This window comes from Epinephelus moara, chromosome 16, assembly GCF_006386435.1.
Source record: "Epinephelus moara isolate mb chromosome 16, YSFRI_EMoa_1.0, whole genome shotgun sequence".
Taxonomy (NCBI): Eukaryota; Metazoa; Chordata; class Actinopteri; order Perciformes; family Serranidae; genus Epinephelus; species Epinephelus moara.
The window spans coordinates 6411280-6431577 of NC_065521.1; the positions used below are offsets into that span (position 1 = coordinate 6411280).

Genomic DNA, 20298 nt, shown 5'->3' on the forward strand with positions numbered 1-20298 from the left:
GCTAATGAGAGCACCGTGCTCAGGAAGAATACAAGAGGCTGTCTGGCACCCTCAGATAAAAAACTTGCTGTGGCATTAGTGGAGACCCAGCAGTCCTACTTAACAGCGACACCTTTTTTGTCCATGCACATCGAAAGCCAATTTAATAAGCAGGGAAATTATTATATATGTGTTTCTCTTTCACTGTTTTTGTGCCATGGAAGCAGAGACGAGAGTGGAGATAGGGCGCGAAGGGATGTAGAGAAGATCTGTAGAAACATATTCCGATTTTTAAGAGCACCACAGTCACAGCTTATTGTTTAGATAAGGTCAGCATATTCACTAGTTGATAAGAGTAAATGTGTAAAACTGTCAGGTTTAAATAGTTGGAATACTGTGTTGCAAATTAAAAGATGTGTCATCTGGATTTAGTTAAACTTGGTTTAGTAGCTGATTCAGTTTAGTGTGATTAGATGCATACAAGTCTGCTGGTTTAATTTAGTTTACAAGCAACAATTTAAACTTATGATGGTTAATCAGTTTTATTGGTTTGGTTTGGTTTGGTTTAGTTTAATTCAGCTCAATTTAGTTTAGTTTAGTTTAGTTTAGCTTAGTTAAGTTTAGTTTAGTTTAGCTTAGTTAAGTTTAGTTTAGTTTGGTTTAGTTTACTTTACTTTAATGTACTTTACTTTTGTTTACTTTAGTTTAGTTTACTTTAGTATGGAAGTTACAATTTATTCTTAGAACAGTGGGTCAGGTTTTTATTTTTTTATTTTTAGTCCGGTTTAGTTTAATTCAGCTTGATTTAATTTAGGTTAGTTCAGTCGTAACAATTCAGGCTTTAATAAGTGAATTTTCTTTTCCTTTCCATTTAGTTTAGTTTAGTCAGATTTAGTGACAATTATTTGGGCTTATGATAACTGAGTTCAGTCTGGTTTAATTGTATTTAATTTAGATTAGTTTATTTGTGCACAGTTATTCTGCTATTGGAGCTTATATTAAAGGATCAAGGACGTTGTATCGAGACAACTCAGGTTGAATAAAGTGAATTTAGTTTAGTTCTGACAGTTCAGGCTTTATTAAGTGGGTTAAGTGAATTTAATTTAGATGTCTTTCAGTTTAGTTAATTTCAGTGAAAACAATTTGGACCTGCAATTTTGGGTCAGTCATTTTTTTTCGGTTCAATTTAGTTTAGTTCAGTTAGCAAGTTATGAAAATTTGGGCTTATAAAAGTAATTTGTTTTGTTTTTTCATTTTTTGTTTGTTTGTTTGTCTTTTTTCGTTTTTTTTTTTTGCTTAGCTCGGTAAAAACTATCATTCAGTCTTTTAATGAGAAATAAAGTGAGTTTAGTTAGACACAATTATTCCACCTTTCATTGAAGGGTCACGGAAGTTGAGTTGAGTTGAGTTGTTTAGCAACAGCTCATAATATGAGGTTACTTTAATTCAGTTTAGGTTAGTTAAAGTGTGACAGTTCAGGCTTGATTACGTGGGTTAAGTGAATTTTGTTTTGTTTAATTTAGTTTTGTTTCTTTTACTATAGATTTATTTATTTACTTTACTTTATTAGCACACGATTATTCATTTATCCAAGCTTATCATAAAGGATAGGGAAGTTGCGTTTAGTGAAGTTTCATTCAGTTCAGTTTAGTTTAATAACTCAGTTGTTCAAGCTTGTGAGGAGATTTAGTTTGAGCTAGTTGCACAGATTTATCCAGTCTGAAGACTTATGATAAAGGATCTGTGAAGTTAAGGTGCTTTTAGTTAACAGTGTGTAATATGTCAGTGGGTCAATTTAGTTTAGTTTGGTTTTACAGAAGTGGGTAAAGTGAATGTTGTTTTGTTTCTTTTAGTTTAATTCAGTAACATGTTTAGCCTTTTGGTGAGGGTTAGGTGATTGTAGTTTAGATTTGTATACTTTGGTTTCAGTTAGTTTAGTTTATGGTAATTTAGTTTAGTTCAATAGCGCACAATTAATCTGTTATAATCTTATCCTAAACAGCAGGGGGTTGAATTGATTTAAGTTGAGTTGGTTTTAGTTTAACACCACGCATTTGTAAATATACAAATTATGAATGTGCCTTTGTGTGGTAATATGCAACTCTTTTGAACAGACAGTAGAAAAACAATCATATCATTAATGCACGTGAAAATAAAATAAAATGTAGAGGAAAAGCAGTTGAATGTGTCGAGGTTGCTTTACCCCCCATTACATCTTGGAGAGATGGGGATGGGGGTAATGGGAGCAAGCAATGGGAGAGCTCATTATCTGGCAGACCATCTGCTATTGGGAGGGAGGAACTGTCTGTCTGTCCCAGACACAGACACTCTGAATAGGCCTGGAGTTAGAGTGAAAATGTTCCTCTAACTTACCTAAATTAGCTGTACATCTGGTGTATTTGGTCAGTGGTGATTAAGGAGGGTGCTCGAAAGCTACAGTGTTGACACCATTCAGTCATATGAGGAAATGTTGTTAACATAAGCAGAAATTTTAACTTGTATATAATAGTGTCGGGGCATGGGTAGGTTAGGTAAGACTGGAAGAATAAAACACCCAATAACGAAAAATATTGAAGAAGAGGTATAACTGCTCAGCTCTGTGTCATTATAATATTCTATGTTGGCTTATTTTAAAGGTTTTGTTTTGTTTTCCTCTCTGCACCTCTTGTTGTTCTGTGGTATTTGTGTAGTATCATGCATTATAGGCCTATGGAGTTTGCTGTAGTAGATTTTATCATGCTCAGTTTAATATAAATAGACCAGATCAAAAAATAGTTCACATATGAAATAGCTGGACAGAGTAGGTTGTTTGTATAGTTTAAATGAGATTGCTTGGGGAGCTTAGTGTGAGAAGTTGCTGGGCGCAGCAGATGCTCTTTGTTGCTGCTCGGGCTATTGTTGTTGAAAGCTGACACTGGGAGGCTGGGATTGGCTCCAGCCCCCGGCAGCAGGAGGCAACGGCCGCTTCCTATTGGCTCTTTGCAGTGTCAGTCAGTTGCTCGTCCCGCCCAGCAGCCCTCCTCACCCCTCCCCTCCTCGGCCGGCCGGGGAAGTTGAACTAAAGTTTGAGCAACTTTGTCCGGCAGAAGTAAAGTTGCCAGCAGCTCTTGGCGGTCACTGCGGGACTGAAGAGAGACAGAGAGGAGGACCGCAGACATGAAGCTGTGTCGCACTTTTCTAGGTTCGTATCGCTAACTTGTCTTTGACTTTACAGCTGCAACTTACAGAATTAGCTTTGTGTTTCGGCATCTGCGTCACTGTTTAAACTTAAATACAGTCTGACTGAGCGCGTATCCGTCTTACCCTGCCTCTAATAAATATAGGCTAATTACATTCGTGTAATTTGGATCTATAGCATGTTGTAAAAAGTGCTGCTCGCAGCTCTGTTTGTATTTAAAAAAAGAAAAAGAAAAATGAAAACATTAAAAGTCATTGTAGTCGCAGTTGTGAAGGACTAAAAGAGGCTTTGTCTCAACACACCAGCTGTAACTTTAAAACTTCATCGCGATGGACTCAAGCTGCAGGCTCACTTCATCAAACACAAACATATCGAAATAAACTTGTGAACTTCTCCCCAGCTTCTAACTACAACTAAACTTCGACCCCCGTGGTAAAAACTGGCCAGACAAAGGACAGTTGGTCCCCTAGGGGACCGTGTGGCCCCGGTACCGTGGGGACAATGCCAAGCTGCGGGCTTATTAAAAACTTTTTTGTTGTGTTAGTCTGTCGGCTTGTTCCATCTGTCGAGGGACTATAGGGGCCTCCCCCGGTCCCAACCTCAGCGCTCAGTCAGCTGCTGCCCCATGTAATATTTATACTGACTGCCTGCACGGCCAGGCCCCGCACAATATAGCCACCATACAACTGTTATAGTCCGCAATGACGTGAGCATTTAAAGTGCTGGAGGCCTCTGTGCCATCTGCATCTGCAGACACACTTTGAAACAACAGAGGGAAAAGTTTGGACAGGCTTCTGCGTTTGAGATTTATCCTTCAAAACAGAAATAAAAAATATATTCTGATAATTTGTTTCAGTTACGTTTTATTTAGTTAACTTAGTGAAAACTGGCTTACAGACGTTTTTCTGTTTCTTTCAGCTGAGTTTAGTAATAAATATTTAGTCAAGCTTATAATAATGTTTAGTTTAGATTATTTTAGTTTGGTTTTACTTTGTTAAGTTAAGTCAAGTTGGTAGTAACTGTTTTAGTTTAATAGCACCCACTTAGTTATTAAAACTTAAAACAAAGAGTCAGGGGAGCAGAGTTGGTTTGCTTTGACTTAAGTTTTGCACCTCACAATACACACTTTGTAACAACAAAAGAAAGAAAAAAATCCCAGCTGATGTACCAGCTGCTAGCTTCCTGTAGATTTTTAGTTTATTCCTTCAAAATAAAAGGTAAAAATGCTAAATGAAATTTGGAAATATTCAGTTTAAGTCAGTTCAACTTTATTTAGTTTAGTTGTGACAACCCAGGCTTATAAAAGTGAATTTTGTTTTGCTTATAAAAGTGAAGTTTAGTTGCAAATATTCACCCAAGCTCATAATGAGATTTAGTTTAGATTATTTTACTTTGGTTTTAACTAGTTTAGTTAAGTTGGTGGTAATTGTGTTTGGTTTAAAGGCACCCACTTACTCAGTTATAAAAACTTAGAACAAAGAGAGAGCCGGGTTGATCTGACTTCAGTTTAGCTTTGGTTTACTGCCTCACAGCACAAACTTTGTAACAACAGAAGAAACGAAAATCCCAGCTGATGTACCAGCTGCTGGTGACTACAGTCTGGGTCGTATCCTTCAAAATAAAAAGTTAAAAAGTCAAAATGACCTGAAATTATTAAGAATTCAGTTTAAGTCGTTTAAGTCACTTTAACCTAATTTAGTTTAGTTGTGACAACTCAGGTGTATAAAAGTGCCTGTTGTTTTGTTTATTTCAGTTTAGTTTCATGACAAACAATTATTCAAGCTTACAATGAGGGTAAAGTGGGTTTATTTAAAATGATATGTCCTATCTTTTAAAGTGAATGACACGAAATAAAGTGATAACGTACTCAGATATGTGCAGAATATAGATATATACATAACCTTAATAACTTTCAAAAAGTTCAGACAAGCCTTTGTTACTTCAACAATGTGATGTATTGTGCAGGCCTGAGAGCCCCAGCGGGTTGGAGCTGTCCACAGTCCTGAACACACACACACACACACACACACACACACACACACACACATATATATATACACACACACATACACACGGCCCTTTGGAGCTGTCCGTAGTCCTGAAATCTCACCACAGGAAAAATAACAGCAATTTTACTGAATATTACGGTTTTGTGTCCAAACAATTACTTCCTATCTTCTCTATAATCTTCAGAAATATGTTCCACTCAGGCCTCCGTGTTCCTCTGTGGGGCTCTCAGCTCACACCCCGCACCGACCTGCAGGCCCAACTTTCCACACGGTCCCCTCTGCTGGATCAGGGAACGGGATTTTTCATATTTTCTCTCTTTTGTTTATTCGATTGTTGATGCTGTTGTTGAGTGAATCCTCTCTCCCCGCGCCCACAGTCTGAAATCATACTGATGCGGCGTGCACGGCCGGTGATTGATTTCAGCTCCAATGCATAACAATGGGATTGCACAAAAAGAGCCTGCTGCAAAGAGATAAGAATTTAATAGAATTTCTGAAAGCTGAAGGTTGGGCTTTTTGAATATTCCCTGCGTACGCGGCGTGGAGACAGCAGATAAAGGATGGCATTTGTGGGGACTATTCTCAAATGGCTTGTAATGAATGGTTGTCATTTCCACTAATGGTTTCAAAACAGCAAAGCAAAAAGCACGGTGTGAGCAACATTTGGGAGTGACTCCAAGTTGCACTATTAAGACTGACTGTTTGTTGTTCGCAGCCGCACTGACAGTTGGCATTACTCTCAATGAGCCTAAAAAAACTATCAACAAATCTGTAACTGACAGTGATCACTCTTCTTAAAACTCCGGCACGCGTCAAAACAATTTCTCTGGAGCACATTATTTTTTTCCGTGATAATCCAAATTGATATCCATCCCCTCACCTCCCCAGAGCCTGAATATGTTTTTAGTTAATCTTCCTTGGAGACTTGCCTTCTGCCTATATGTCATTAAAACCCGGAGGAATTATCAGATGCTGTCAGTGCAGCGCACATATACTAACTCCGCATACAACTACTACATCAATTCTCTGTCCCAGAAAAAAAATATCCCTTGAATGAATTATTGGACGGTACCATTTTCCAGCATGTGTGGGGGGTGACGAATTACAGTAGCTATAACCTCCATAATGCATTTGTGAAACATCAAGAACTTGAAGAACGGGCGAAATGTATAAAACATGAGCTCATTCTGGTGCGTAATTGTGTTGGCTGCGTCCCGTAGAGCTCAGAGGCGCAGAGATGCTCTCTGTGCAGACTGTTCGTAGTGTTAGAAATATTTAGGAAGTGAAGCAGCATGAAGAACTTATTTTCAGATTTGGAAAAGCATGTGTGCAATGCATGCAGATACGATGTCAAATTCTAGTTTGAAGTTGTCAGTCTTAGTGGTTCAGAGGATGTATGCGTTTGGGAAAGAGAGAGGGAGAGAGGGAGAAAGTCAGAGAAAAGAGGGAGTGTGTGTGTGTGTGTGTGTGTATACATATGCCCATTGAGTTAGTGTGTAGTAAGGGGGACCTCAAGCCCTGCCCATCTGATGCTGGAGGTTTTACTACAGCTTCCGTGATGTCATGGCAAAGGGCGGAGGGAGGAGATGGGGGGGGGGTGTGGAGAGGGGATGGAGGGGGGTACAATGGCTCATGAGGGAAAGGTAAGTCAATATTACGTTTTTTCTCGCTGACAAAGGCAAATGAAGCCATGTTTTTGCTTACAAACAAGTAACATCTTAACGCCTTGATCCGGAGCCGTGCGCCGGTGCGCTGTGTAGGAGAGGCCGCCCGGGGAAGGAAAAAAAACCCTTCGCTCGCTCTTAATATTTATCACATCTGGACATTTGTAACGGGATAGATGATCGTTTTTTAAGACCTTTACTCGGGATATCTTTTTTTTTTAAAGCAAACTACTTGACAGCGACCTACAACTCTCAAAACAGAGCAAGGACGCAGCGCCAAACCCCAAAGGAAATATTGTTAAATAAGGTAATCAGAAATCATCTTTATGTTTTGATCACAAGCTAGATATATAATTATAAATCTTAATATCTGAGGCCTTATTTTGCACAACTTTGATATTCCTCCTCATCCTTGTTGTGTTTTATAACAGCACCGGCAGCGTGCTTTTGTAGCGCATTGGTGTTGTTTTCACATTTTCATTTTTTATCATTCCTCGAATGTGGTTTAAAACTTACTCACAGCTGCGATCTCCCAACGGATGATTTATTTTTCTTTAAAGTGTATATTTGTTGATTCGATTTATTTATTTATCAAAACGCATCGTTGATGATATAGTGCCGTTAGAAATAGAGAAGATGCTGTTTTTTGCCATCAAATGTTACACTGATGCCTCATAATAAGTGGGAATAAACCAACTATGGCGCTTTGGCGAAGCTCAGTGCTGCGTGTTTACCCACTTCTCTGTCACTCTGGCTCTGTTGGATAGTTCATCAGTGTGTGAGGTTGAGAGAAAAACTCTCTGTTTAAACGTGGATTATATTATTTTCCTCTGAATGCTCTCTCGGCGAACTGAGTCATACCTGAAGTGTATTCTCCACTCTGTCCTCTAGTTTCACCTTCTATATCTCCAGGAATAAATTAGCCCGTTTACTGTACTCGTCACACCGCTGACTACACTACATTACACCGCACATTATTCTGTTCCTGGGTTGTTACAGTAAAGTGTGATATCTATCTTGAGTTCAGCACCAAATTGTGTTATTACGATATTATAGTGGGCGTTGAGCAGGACTCCCGCGTGTGTGTGTGTTTCTGTGTGTTGATGCACGGACAGATGGATGGGTGGAAGGATGGAGTGAGTGTGTGTTTGAGAGAGAGAGAGAGAGAGAGAGAAGGAGGGAGGGGTTTGCCATTTGATCCTCTGCAGCAAAAAAACAGAGATGCTCTCTTCAAATGTCAGCCGCCTTTAGTGGTGCGCAGATAAAAAAAAGTCCTCAGAAGCGCGTTAGAAATAAAACACCGGGCGGCGAGGGAAGGCGGGCTCGAGCTGCACATTTCGCCGGATTTTTCCAAGTCGGATTCGCCCCCGAGACTGTGCTGCGGTGCAGAATGTGAGCCTGTGCGTTGTGTTTTTTCATTACTACCCCCACCCCCAACCCCCCTCTTCTTGCTTTGCTTAGATGGCCACGTAATGTGCTGTGTGTGCGCCTCACGGTCTGTCAAAGCACCTGCGTCCTAAGATGGAGGAAAGAGATGAGGGATGATGATACACAGAGTGTTATGTCACCCGCTCTTTAAGTTGCTCTCCATCCTCTGTTGTAGCAGCCGGTAAGACTGCTCAGTGTCGCTTGATCGCCGTGCAGCGCCGCTCTGATGAGAAACTTCAGCTGTTAGTTTAGATGTTGGAAAATCTTTCAGGGCTTGGAGCAGAGAGGATGTTAAAGCAAAACCATCTCATCTTACTTTACTTCCCTGTGTTACTATATGAAAAGCTCCCATCTGTAGAAACTATATCAAATCATGTAACTTTGTCTTTTGAAGTGATAATTAAATGTGTTTCTGGGCTTTTGTTAATGATAGAATTAGGCCTGGGCGATATGATATGATATGATATACCCTGATATCAAAATTGCTACTATATTGTAGTGTTAACTGTTGGTGCTTTCACAAGATATTTACAAAATTAGATTTTTGATAAATAATCAAAAGTTATGTGGATACAATGACAAAGTGAGCAGCTAGAGCAGCCTGGTAAGTTCAGAAAATTATAGCACTTAATTGTAATGCAGCCTTTACAACCAGAAGACACTTAAGATATTAAGATATCCAAAATCTGAGATGATATCTAGTCTCACATCACAATATTAATATCGTATCATTGTATTGCCCAGCCCTAGGTAAAATATATGATGCTGTTTCACTGACTTTACTTGCTTTTGAAACATGAAGAATCAACCTCTGTGAGGCTGTGGAGCTTCAACATTGAGTTTTTTAGTTTGCAGTTGTAGTTGTGATTAAAGCTTAAAGGTTAACTAGTTCATGAAGCTGGTGAAAAAGCACAGAAGGAGCCTTTCCTCAGAGCAAAGCTGCAAGTCTATTGTCAGGATTAATGTAGAATGAACACTGAGCTCAAGATTGAATGCATCACAGGCAGAAATGATAAAACACCTATTGTTTTTCTTCTGTTTACTTTTCCTGTGAAATGTAGCCTAGTTTCAGGGGATTACAGAATTAGGTTATTGGAGCCTTATACTGTCAGTGGAGGCTATAACAGCAGAGTATGGAGCTGCATGTAGCGCAGGCCCTGATATGAAGTTGCTTTTTGTAGTTACCATGATAGGAGGAAACCTCTCTATTTATGAAGGCTTGAATAGCCCATGGTGAGGACAGCAGGTGCCGGAGGAGGGAGCGCAATAAACATGTTGGAGGAGCAGCTGGGGCCAAATTGCACCCTCGTCATTCAAAGCCTATCAGAAATCTAAGCAATACAAGCAAAGGTCAGGGTTGGCCAGGCTTTCAATGGAGACGAGGCATTTAAAATGAAAGCCTGGAAATAATGAATTTCATGCCCTGCGTTAAAAGAGAAATAAATAAATTAAAAAAGTAAATTAATTAAAAAAGTAAGCCAAATGTGCATAAATTCTCAGATGGGAAGAGAGAAAAGCATGACATGCAAAAACTGTTTAGAACATCACAAACTGCTGCCTTAGACGAAGAGGCGGACTTTCAGGTGCACAGATCCCTACAGTTAGCGTTATATTTTATAAGCCGCAGTGATACGTTTGTGTTGTTTCTCAGATGCTGAGGTCAGGGTGGCCCTCAGGGGAGTGCCTCCAAAGGCTGGTTACCATGGCGCTGCCTTTCCCTCCACACCCCTGCCCCTAAACTCTCATCCCCTAACTGATAACGCCTCACAGACATCCTGTTTCTGACAAAATCCTGGCCTTTTGTAGTTAACTCTGCTCTGTTTATTTCACCTCCAGGCTGGGACCTGACAATTCAAACAAGGGTTTTGACAGAATGACTTATCTGAATTGTATTTTTCTGGTTATTTACACATCACAAAAAACTGTTTTCACATCTGCCAGATAATCTGGTTACTCAGTTATTTTTTTGACATAAAGAAAACAGCTAGTAGTATGAGACGGTCCCGCTCAACAACTTTTGATTTCTCTGTCTCCTCTGCACGGCTCACTGTAATCACACTAAGTTGTCTCTAAATCCTGCTTAACAGGACCAGGGGTGTACAGCTGGCCCCGGCCCTGTATGTACACTAATACTGTTACAGACAGTTCACCCTGGTATTTAATCTAACTATGGATTTAGGCCTCTTTGCTCTATTGTCCCAGTACAGTAAGCTGCCTGCCTATAATGGTATTACTCAAGCCTAAACTTTGTTTTCTGGTAAAGGTTTTTTTTTTAATATCAGTTTATAGACTACACATAGATTTATTGAGATTTTTTATTTTCTAAACTTTGCTTTGCAGAAATGCTAGGTTTGATAAAATACACAAAATCCTGGCAGTAAAATGCGATATTTTAATCAATTGATTTTTTTTCATCTATCTCCCTCTGCCCCCCCCCCCCCCCCACTTCTGATTAACCAAACCTCCCTGGTGAATGGATAATTGTCTCGTACTCCTCCAATTTTCTCTGCAAAATAACGAGCTGCGAGCCTTTTAGGTGGGAATGAGCAGAGTCTGATCAAAGAATAAGAGAGTACATATCCTGAGCAGGCGAGGCTCAAATTAGTTTTTATGTTTTTTCATCTGCGAAGGATCCAGATGTTCAAGTCTTCACATGAAACAACAGATGAAGGTATAGAAAGGTATTTTATAGCCACCTTTTCTGTGATTAATTATCAGCTTTTATAAACCTCAGCGATCAGATGTCTCACGCAGGTTCAAAATGTCCAGATGTATTTTATCTGTCTAGAGGAGGAACAGTGGCTCAGGACTGAGCAAAGTGAGCAGGGGATGCTGACACATGGCCTGAGGCAATGTGTCCTAATACAGCCCTGTTATATATTTGGCATTTAGGAAGGGCTCTCAGCTCCTTGGCTCTAAACTAACAATACAGGACGGATGCTCACTTCACTTCACTTTAAAAGAGGGGGGAAAAAACGAGAGGAAATAAAAAGCGAGTTTTTGTGTGCGTTGAGACAGAGAGAGCTGAGACAGAGAGACGGAGATAGAGATGCAGACAAACAGTATTGCTGTTGTAATCACTTTTTTTCCTGAGGGCGGAGTGAAAGTTGATAAACAAGCATTTTGCAAAGAGTGCTGGCTGGGCTTTGCCGAGGTTTGCACGTAATGGGCAAAGTAGGGATGGGCTTGGAGGGGGGGTAGTGGGGAGTTTGATGGAGGCTGTGGGGTAGTGGTGGTGATGGGGGGGTCTAAGGGGTCTCCGTTGGGTCCCCTTAGATACGGACATGCAGCCTTTTGTTGTCTCACCGACTGTTGCTTTTAGTGTGCACTTTGCACACACCATGGGTTCACGTACAGGACAGTATGTGCAGAGAAATAACTGCCACTGTATCTTTGAAAGCAACAAGACAGATGAAAAGGAAGGGATAATAGATAGGAGAAAATCAGATGGGCAGTTCCTCTTTTTGCACTCTACAAAGGCCAGGGATTAGGGAGACCCAAGTTCACGTATAGAGGTTTATGTTTTGCTGCCTCTCAAGACCCCTGCATGTGATTTGAAAGAGCTATATCACAGCAATCATTTTAAATTTGAAACTTTCATTCAGTTTTAAAATTCTAATTAGAATATTTTGCCTTGAATTTTCACTGCATAAACCGTGATTTGTGAATGATTACTCTCCCACAATATTGCCGCTTTAATTTACATTTTCAATAGAGTGGATTCAGAGTGCGCTGACCCAAACCTTGGTCTGCTTGAGTGTAATTTCCTCCGAGATGTTAAGGACAGACACATACAGTAGTTGGTACATACAGAAAAGGAGTCACTATAAACTCAAGGGCACTCTTTCACAGCATTCTGCTGCCTGCTGCAAAGAAGCGCAATCCATATAAAGGTAAAAGCTAAAGGGTATTGATATTATATATATATATATATATATATATATATAGATAGATAGATAGATAGATAGATACATACATTAGAAAAAGAATCACATTTCACTGTACCAGCTCAGCGGTGCATAAAAAGAGAGCGGAGCGAGGGAGCGACATCCGCTTGTTTTGGAGTCTTGCAGCTGAAGTGTCTTACAGCTACGCTAGTTGAAAAGTTCAGCCTTGGGCATTCATAGAAAAATACTCTGCACTCTCCCTGAACTTCGGGGGGGGGGGTACGACCACCTCGACTGTTAGGAAAAGTCTCTTGTTTTGCGTTTAACACCCTCCAACATCCGCATCTCTTCTCTGAGAGAAGGAAGAATGGGAAAGGGATTTGTGATAGATTTAGTGTGTTTCTCCTGGCCGATCAGGAAGATGAAGTGAAGAGCTATTACCTTGATGAAAAAAAGGGGAGAGAGGGGGAGAAAAAACAGGCTTGATTTATGTATGATTCATTATTTACTGACCATTCTTCACCCCCTCTCCTCTCACAATGCCCATCCCCCATTCGCTTATATATGCACCCTGAAAAGCTCGATAAAAATGCGCAAATTTGATTGATTCTAATAGCAGACTGACAGGGACCCCAGCTGGGGCACTTAACCATGCCTCTGTGTGTGTGTGTGTGTGTGTGTGTGTGTGTGTGTGTACATAAAGCATACACACTGTTCCTTTAGTTAATAAAGGAGTGTCTGCAGCATGCTCAAGTGCCCCGACCTTCCCTCAAAGTAGCACCCCCACCATCCCCCTCCTTTCTTTATCCAAACTGCTGCCCCATCCATTGGTGCTGATGCTGTTGATTTCATATGACAACCCCCCCCCCCCTTTCCTTCTTTTTCCTCCCAAAATCTTACACCCCCCATCCTCCTCCTCGCTCTTCCCTTCCCCTTTGGTCCCACCTCCCTGTTTGTTCTCTTTCTAGAAAATGAGTTTCGGGGCGAGCTGGTGAACCAGCGGTGGACACGAGGCGAGAGGACCAGCAGCCGCTGCCAGGCCTCCCAGAGACTGCAGAGCCGTCGACCAATCATGGTGAGTGACAAGGCCCCTGTGGCCCCTCCCCCCCAACCCCTCACCATCCCTCTTCACCACACCCGCCTTCCAACCTGATTCTGCTTCCTGGGCATTTCCCCAATCCCTAACTCAGCGGGGAAAGTTAAAAAAGGGTGGAAGCAGAGGGAGGGGAGGGGAGGATGGAGAAAGAGGCAGGCTGTGTGTGTGTGTGTGTGTGTGTGTGTTGGGGGGAGGGTGGTTGATGGCCACGCTGGACAGAAAAACATGAATCAAACAGCACATCAAATCTCCCGCTTGGCCCTGCCCATCCTCTGCCTCTGCCCCGCTCAGCTTAGTTCAGTTTAGTAAAGCTCAGCATGGCACAGCTCAGCGTTTTCCCGCTGCTGAGTTCACTTCACAGGATTTTTTTTGTATTGAAACACAATCAAAAAAAGAAACTCAAAAGGATGTCCTTGAGCTGCTCATACTTTTTTGTCCATGATATTCCGCCTTATCAGCAGAGTAGGAAAAACACTCTCTTCTACCACCTCTTTTCCTTTCTTTAACCCTCTCCGCCATCCTAAACCTCTCTTTCTTCAGTCTAAAACTTCTGACCCAAATTGCCACCATTTCAAGGTTAATTCTCCATTCTGAAAACATCTGGTCCTTTTTTCCCTGTGCATCACAACTCAGAGTGTGACACTCAACAAAGAGATGGAGGGATTGAGGAGAGATTGAAAGAGAGAGGAGTGGGGGTGGTGAGGTGGGGGTGGGGTGGGGTTGTTTTCCCCTGGGCCCAGTAAAAGTAGTTTTGCTTCCCTGTGATGGCTCAGGTTCATCTGAAGAGATGACTTTTATTGATTTGGTTTGATTTCTGCTGCTGAGGGAGCCGAAGAGAGGGAGGCGTTGGTTTCAAACACTACATCATGTGAAGCGGCCCCCCGTCTGTTTGGCCTGGCACTTCTGATATCTGTCACACAAGCTTCTTATTATCTTTTTAGACTTGTAGCAAACTGAGATGAATGGAACCAACTTAGGATTAGAGATGAAAAGATGTTTAGTCTTGAACACTGAAATCACATCGGGATGACTCATGCTGTAAATGGCAAACCTCTGTCAGCACACATACTCACATCTGACCCATTATGCAGTCACACATGCTCAGTCTTTTCGCATATGAAGTGAGAAACACGCTGTCTCCCCTCCTCCCGCCTCACTACTCCGCCCTGCCTTGTGTGAATTATTAAAGTGAAACTGTGGAAGGGCTCGGCGTGCGGTGATCCAACATGGAGGCTGCGCAGCGTGGTCTGCCTGTCGAGGGGGGAACTGTGTAGCGCGCCTCTAATTGGCAGCTGCTGTCCGCAGGTAATTTTTGGAGATGTCAGTCTTCGTCGCCAGTTTGCTCCTCTCCAACTCCCCTCTCCGCACCTCCACCCCACCTTAACCCCCTCCTTCCCTCATCTACTCTTGTAAACCTGAAAATGAATAAAAGAGTCATTTATGTGCACCAGGGGACGAAGGGTGACCTTCTCTCTGAAGTCATTGCCCCCAGCCAGCCATTTACATAGAGCTGTCAGAATGCGAGCAGAGCTGGAGCCCTCCTGCACCGACCGTTGCACACAAAGAAGGACATAATTGATAATGTACAACACAGCCTGTAGGGATGAGCCACGTCTTCCTCCTCCTCCTCCTCCTCTTCCTCCTCCCCCTTCTTTTTCTTCTTCCTCCGCTGCTGCTCCACACCACATTTCACACTAGTTAAACCCCAAGACGCACACACATATGCACATGCTACCATGCACGCATATACTGTACAGTGCTTGCATACGCACACTACCTCCTCTCATTTTCTCTTTTTCCTTCCGTCTTCCTCTGTTCTGCATAAGACACTGCTGGTACTGTGCAGGCCCACCTACATACACTGTTCAAGGAGTCTTGTTAACAGACAACAAGGTAAAGGACAAGTTTTGAACATACATTAAAAAAGAACCCTTTGAAAGAGATTATGAAAATCAAGTGAATGCCTGCCTGGCTGCATCTAGATTCACTCGCTGTGACTTTGTGTTCATACAAATTTAATGAGCTGGAATTGAGAAAAGGGACAGGAAAAAGAGGAGAACTCAGATGTGCTTACCTATTTAAATGTGTGTAACTATGGTTACGCAAACATGAAAGCAATAGGGGCCCTTTTCAGTCCAGGTTTTGATTCATCCGATGACTATCAATATAAGGAGGAGGCAAAGGAAGGAGGATGAAAAAGTACAGGCATAACAGTATAGTGTGTAATCTCTTCATGAAGGAGGAATGTGTGCTTTAGTCCCATTCACACACACACAAACACACATAATTCTGTCACACACACACACTTATACTCATAACTCTCTCCCTTTCTCTCCTTCCCTGTCAAGTTACATTCAGTCATGCAAAGTGGTTCACCAGCATATTTTGTATATCTAAAATCCACCTATGTTAGCATTTGATTCATCATCTTTTAGTCTTCACTACCTCTCCAAATCACATTCACAGGTCAGTGTTGAATTCATCAGCATTCAGTGTTGCGACCGAATGCTGAATTTTTGTTTGAAACCCCTGTGGCTTGTGCTTTTACAGAAGGAGGGCTGCAGATGAAAAGACAACAGCAAAACCCCTTTTCTAGTTATATCATAGCCACTTAATTGCCCCTTATTTTTCTCTAGGGGTGTAAGAAAATATCGATACACAAGAGTAACGTGATATTATGTTTTGTGGTACTGTATTGATTATCAAAAACACTATTGATTCGTAATTTGCAGTTTACATTCGAAGATTCATGGCAGTGTGTGTTTAAACCCCCGACCACTAGATAGCAGTGTTGTAATCTATCTTAAGCCATTTTACACCAACATATCACTAGCATAAAGACAAAGTGCATGGATGTTTGGGACATGCAGAGTTGTGAGGGGTGCACCTCTAGTTCCTAAAATTAGATTAGAAAAAAATCGCAATGTATTGCCTTGCTAACAGCATTACAATATATTGAATCGTAACCCCGTATCATGATACCTATTTTATCGCTGGATTCTTGCCCATACACAGCCCTTCTCCACACATTGCTCATCCACACTCCCTACTAGTGGTAAAGGAAGCAACCCGCCAGAAAAAAACATCGCTAGAAAGATGTTGGCATTGTACGTGTCTGGAAACCACAGTTATGGCATATTTGCGTGTAATTATGTTGTGGATACATTGAAACTGTATGTTTAACTATGCTGTGTGGTGGTTGGGTGTAGACACAAAAACACTTGGTTATGATTATGAAAAGATCACATTTTGGCTACAAATACAACATTTTGTAGGCACAATCACGGCTGGAGAAGCAGTGATGTTTGTGTAAAAAACAACTGCTTTTTGTGGCACTATCCCTGCTGGAAAAACAGCGACAGGTTGCTAAAACCACCCATCCTTGGTGACTCGAGCCGCTATAATCACAGCTATGACTTGCTAAATCACATTTTCACTTTAAGAGTTGTCCCTCAGCTTGGAAGATGTCTCACCTAGATATCACGGCACGCACCATCCCCTCCACCTCCTGATGACAAAATCATATACATATAGTTCATATACTACGTCACTTTAGAAATATTGACACGATATGTGTGAAACATGCAAATGTAATGTATTTGTGGTTTGCATTAATGTATCATGCCAATACTTTCTTTTAGCAACTGAGCTGGGAGAAGTAAATTGGTATCTGACTAAAGTAAAAGTGTCGGAGTTAAAATAATAAATCGATTAATCACTTTGAAAATTAACAGAACATTGATCTGCAACTTTTTTTATAATCCATTCATCAGTTACAATCATTTCCTGAAACCAGCTTCTCACAACAGAGTATTTGCTTTGCTTTGTCATATATGATAGTAAACTGGGTTTGGACCTGTTGGTCAGAAGAAAAGAAGCTATTTGAATATGCCAGCTCTGGTCCCCAGCCTTTTTTGTCAGGTGTACCCCCACAGCCCTGTTCATGCTTGGTGATCAGTTTTCATGCATTCTCAATATATGGTATTCAGATGTAATACATGAATATGTGGATTTAAAAGAAAATCTAACCATATTTTCTGCTTTATTTTTTTCAAAGTATATGAGCTACCCCCAATCTTTCCATATATCCCCAAGCAACTGCAGAAGTAGACCCTAAGGTACTCGAGTACTTGTTATGCAGAAACGCTGCCCTTTTGACTGCTGTGTTATCATATATCATATTATTTGATTATTACTGTGCTTACCATAATGCCTGAGCTGCATTTTAATGGAGGCAAGGCAGTTTCTTTACTACTTCACATGTTGGGCAGTATAATCGTCAAATGTGGGGAAAATTAGAATCTGTAATGTAACTAGAAATATAGCTATCAAATAAATGTAGTAAAAACTGATTCCCTCTGAAATGTAGAGGACTGGAAAATGCACACAATTTAGGTACAGGCACCTCAAAATTGAACTTAGGCCTACATATATTTTTGAAAATGGATATTTTCCTCTATGTTTTGGCCTCTCATCCACATGCAAAAACTTCAGTTCAGAACTTCAGTAACTGTTTATCTGTGTGGATGTGTGAAATAGAGCATTTGGGAAACGATGATGTCATCTCCCAATTCACATAAGCCCATTGTTGCTTTGTGTTATGAGCAAATGGCAGAAACATAAAAACAACAATGGATGATTACTGGGTTACATTTTGTTAATACTACTTGGTAAAATGACTACACCCAAAATTTGTGTTGATGTACCACTTTATGGACAAACTGAGCCTTCTGCTGCACCTAATGTTTTTGCTCCACATCAGCATCCATTGTTTTAATTGTGAGCGAAATCCACAGTTTTTGGATCAGGACCGTTTGAGCCATTAGATGGTGGGACACTTTCTAGAGTGAACTTGTTGTTGATGAGGAATGGAAGGAAAACTTAAGCATGTCCAGAGCTTCACTTGTGTCTTTGAGTGAGGTTCTCCATCCTTATATTAAATGTGAATCAACGGTGATGAGTTCTCTAGTCGATGTTTTAGAAAAGACAACATTAGCCTGTACACTTTAATACCTTTGTGACGAGGGGAGACGGCTGATGACAGCTAATGCCAGCGAGCATTAGTGGAATCCTTTTTTTAAACAAAGGGGAAAAATATCTGTTTTCAAAAATATCTGTATACATGTACACAGGTCCTTAATCACAGTGCTTATATTGCACCACTGCTTCTCTTGGACAAGGGCTGGGTAAAAGGGAGAAAATCAAATATCATTATATTTTTGACCAGATATCTCAGTATGGATATTGCAACGATATTTTAGGGTTGGTAATGACTAAGTGGGTAAAGGCAAATAATAGAACAGTGGATCAATCTGGTAAGTTCAGAAATTACATCACTTTACTGTAATGCAACCTTTAAAACCAGGGAAAAAACAACACTTAAAATATCCCAAAAAATACGACAATATCTAGTCTTATATCACAATACCAATGTAATATTGATTTATTGCCCAGCGCTATTTTGGACAGGCATAGTAACAAGTACAGACAGTTAAGTGAAAGGAAATGGACTTTGAACGACACACAGGCAGCTATTCACTTGTGTAAAGCAGAGCACGCACACACACAAACAACATACACACACATACAGAAAACAATTCACTGCACATTCATCTGCTCCTCTTCCCACATCGTACTGTGAGTGGAGCACAGAAGGAGTCAACTACTCCCTTCAGGCAGGGCACAACGCCGCTGCTTGTTGCACGACTTCTACATTAACAGCGCTGGATCAAAAGAGCGGCGAGAGAGAGAGACAGACAGACAGACAGATAGAGAGAGAGAGAGAAACTGAGAGAGAGAGAGAGAGGAGCAGGCCAAGGAAGGGAGGGGCTTGCGTCTGCACCTGTACCTCCGGCCAAACACTAGACGCTAATGAATGAAGCGCAGCCCTTAACAACAACAACAACAGCGTGCTTCATCTTCCTCTCATCCCTCTTTCCCTCCTTCTTTTCACAAGTAGTCTATTAGCAGGAAAGGGGCATTGCCAAATAGAGAGAGGGAGAGGGAAAAAGAAGAAGAAGAGAAACAAGGCCCCCGTGTTTGAATCCCACTGTGGCGGTGCCAACTTTATAGAGAAGCAACAAAGCAGCTAAGTGCCTGGGCAAGGAGAGGGGAGGTGTAGGCAACTGGGGGGATAAAGGGGTTGGTTTGGAGGGGAGGTGGGGATGTACAGGAGGGAGGAAGTGTGAGATAGAAAGAGAGAAAGACGGGAGACCTGCGATATACAAAAAAAAAAAAAAAAAACAGTCCAGTAATCAAAGCTAATGGTTCCATTGTGTTTAAAAAGCATCTGATAGCTTTAGAGTGCACTGAGAGCAGCGCTGAGCGTGGAGAGGTAGTGCTCAGGAGGTGTGGCCGAGGGTCAATACGTGTATGTGTGTGTGTGTGTGTGTGTGTGTGTACGAGGCAGCAGGGTTAACACCTGCTCCTTTGTGGCTTAAAAGCAGAGCCAGGAGTAAGCAGCGGGCACGACACACACACACATGCACACACACACACACACACACACATACACACACACACACTATTCTCATCTTAAAAGGGTTATTACGGTGGCTTTTTAGCAGCCTGTGTGTTTTTGCTTTATTTTTACATTCAGCATAGTTAGGATTGTCAGGGCCGTGGCCCTGTAAACAGAGGGACTGCCTGTTGCCTCTGCACAGTGTACAATCATGTGTGCCATTCAGGTGCAGGAAATTACAGGGAGAGTGAGGGGAGGTGTGTGTGGGGAGGGGATTTAAAAAGTAGCTTGAACAACAGGGTTTGTTTTCCTTTCCATACCGCGTGGCTTTTATTTCTGCCTCTTGTTTGATGAAGCGAGCAGGATGGAAGCCTCAGTATGTTTTTATTTTTTGGTGGGGAGAGATAACGACGGGTGAGGAGGGGATGAGGGAGCGATGTTTTGCGAGAATTAAAGATACGATCGTCTCTTTGTGTCAGTGTTACCTTTGGTGTGTTTCAATGGGAACATTCTGAGTGAGGGTTATTATAGCAGGTCTTTTGAAGCAGAGGAAGGACGATTACCTGTGGATGTGTGGTGGAATATAGTGAGAGCATT

The 20298-nt window shown here is 41.4% G+C and overlaps 1 protein-coding gene across 9 annotated transcripts in view; it reads left to right on the top strand.

Annotated features, from left to right (window-relative positions):
- Positions 1 to 3001: 3001 nt before the first annotated feature.
- Positions 3002 to 20298, top strand: part of myt1b (myelin transcription factor 1b) — a 52881-nt gene continuing 35584 nt past the window's right edge. For 7 of the 9 annotated variants that reach the window (XM_050064569.1, XM_050064570.1, XM_050064573.1 and 4 more), the window contains exons 1-2: positions 3002 to 3160; positions 13114 to 13220. In XM_050064569.1, coding sequence (XP_049920526.1) covers positions 3136 to 3160; positions 13114 to 13220 — 132 coding nt within the window. In that variant the 5' untranslated portion in view covers positions 3002 to 3135. Of the gene's footprint in view, positions 3161 to 6807; positions 7138 to 7302; positions 8231 to 13113; positions 13221 to 20298 lie in introns of those variants that run through there. The other 2 variants (XM_050064574.1, XM_050064576.1) reach the window with 2 other exon arrangements.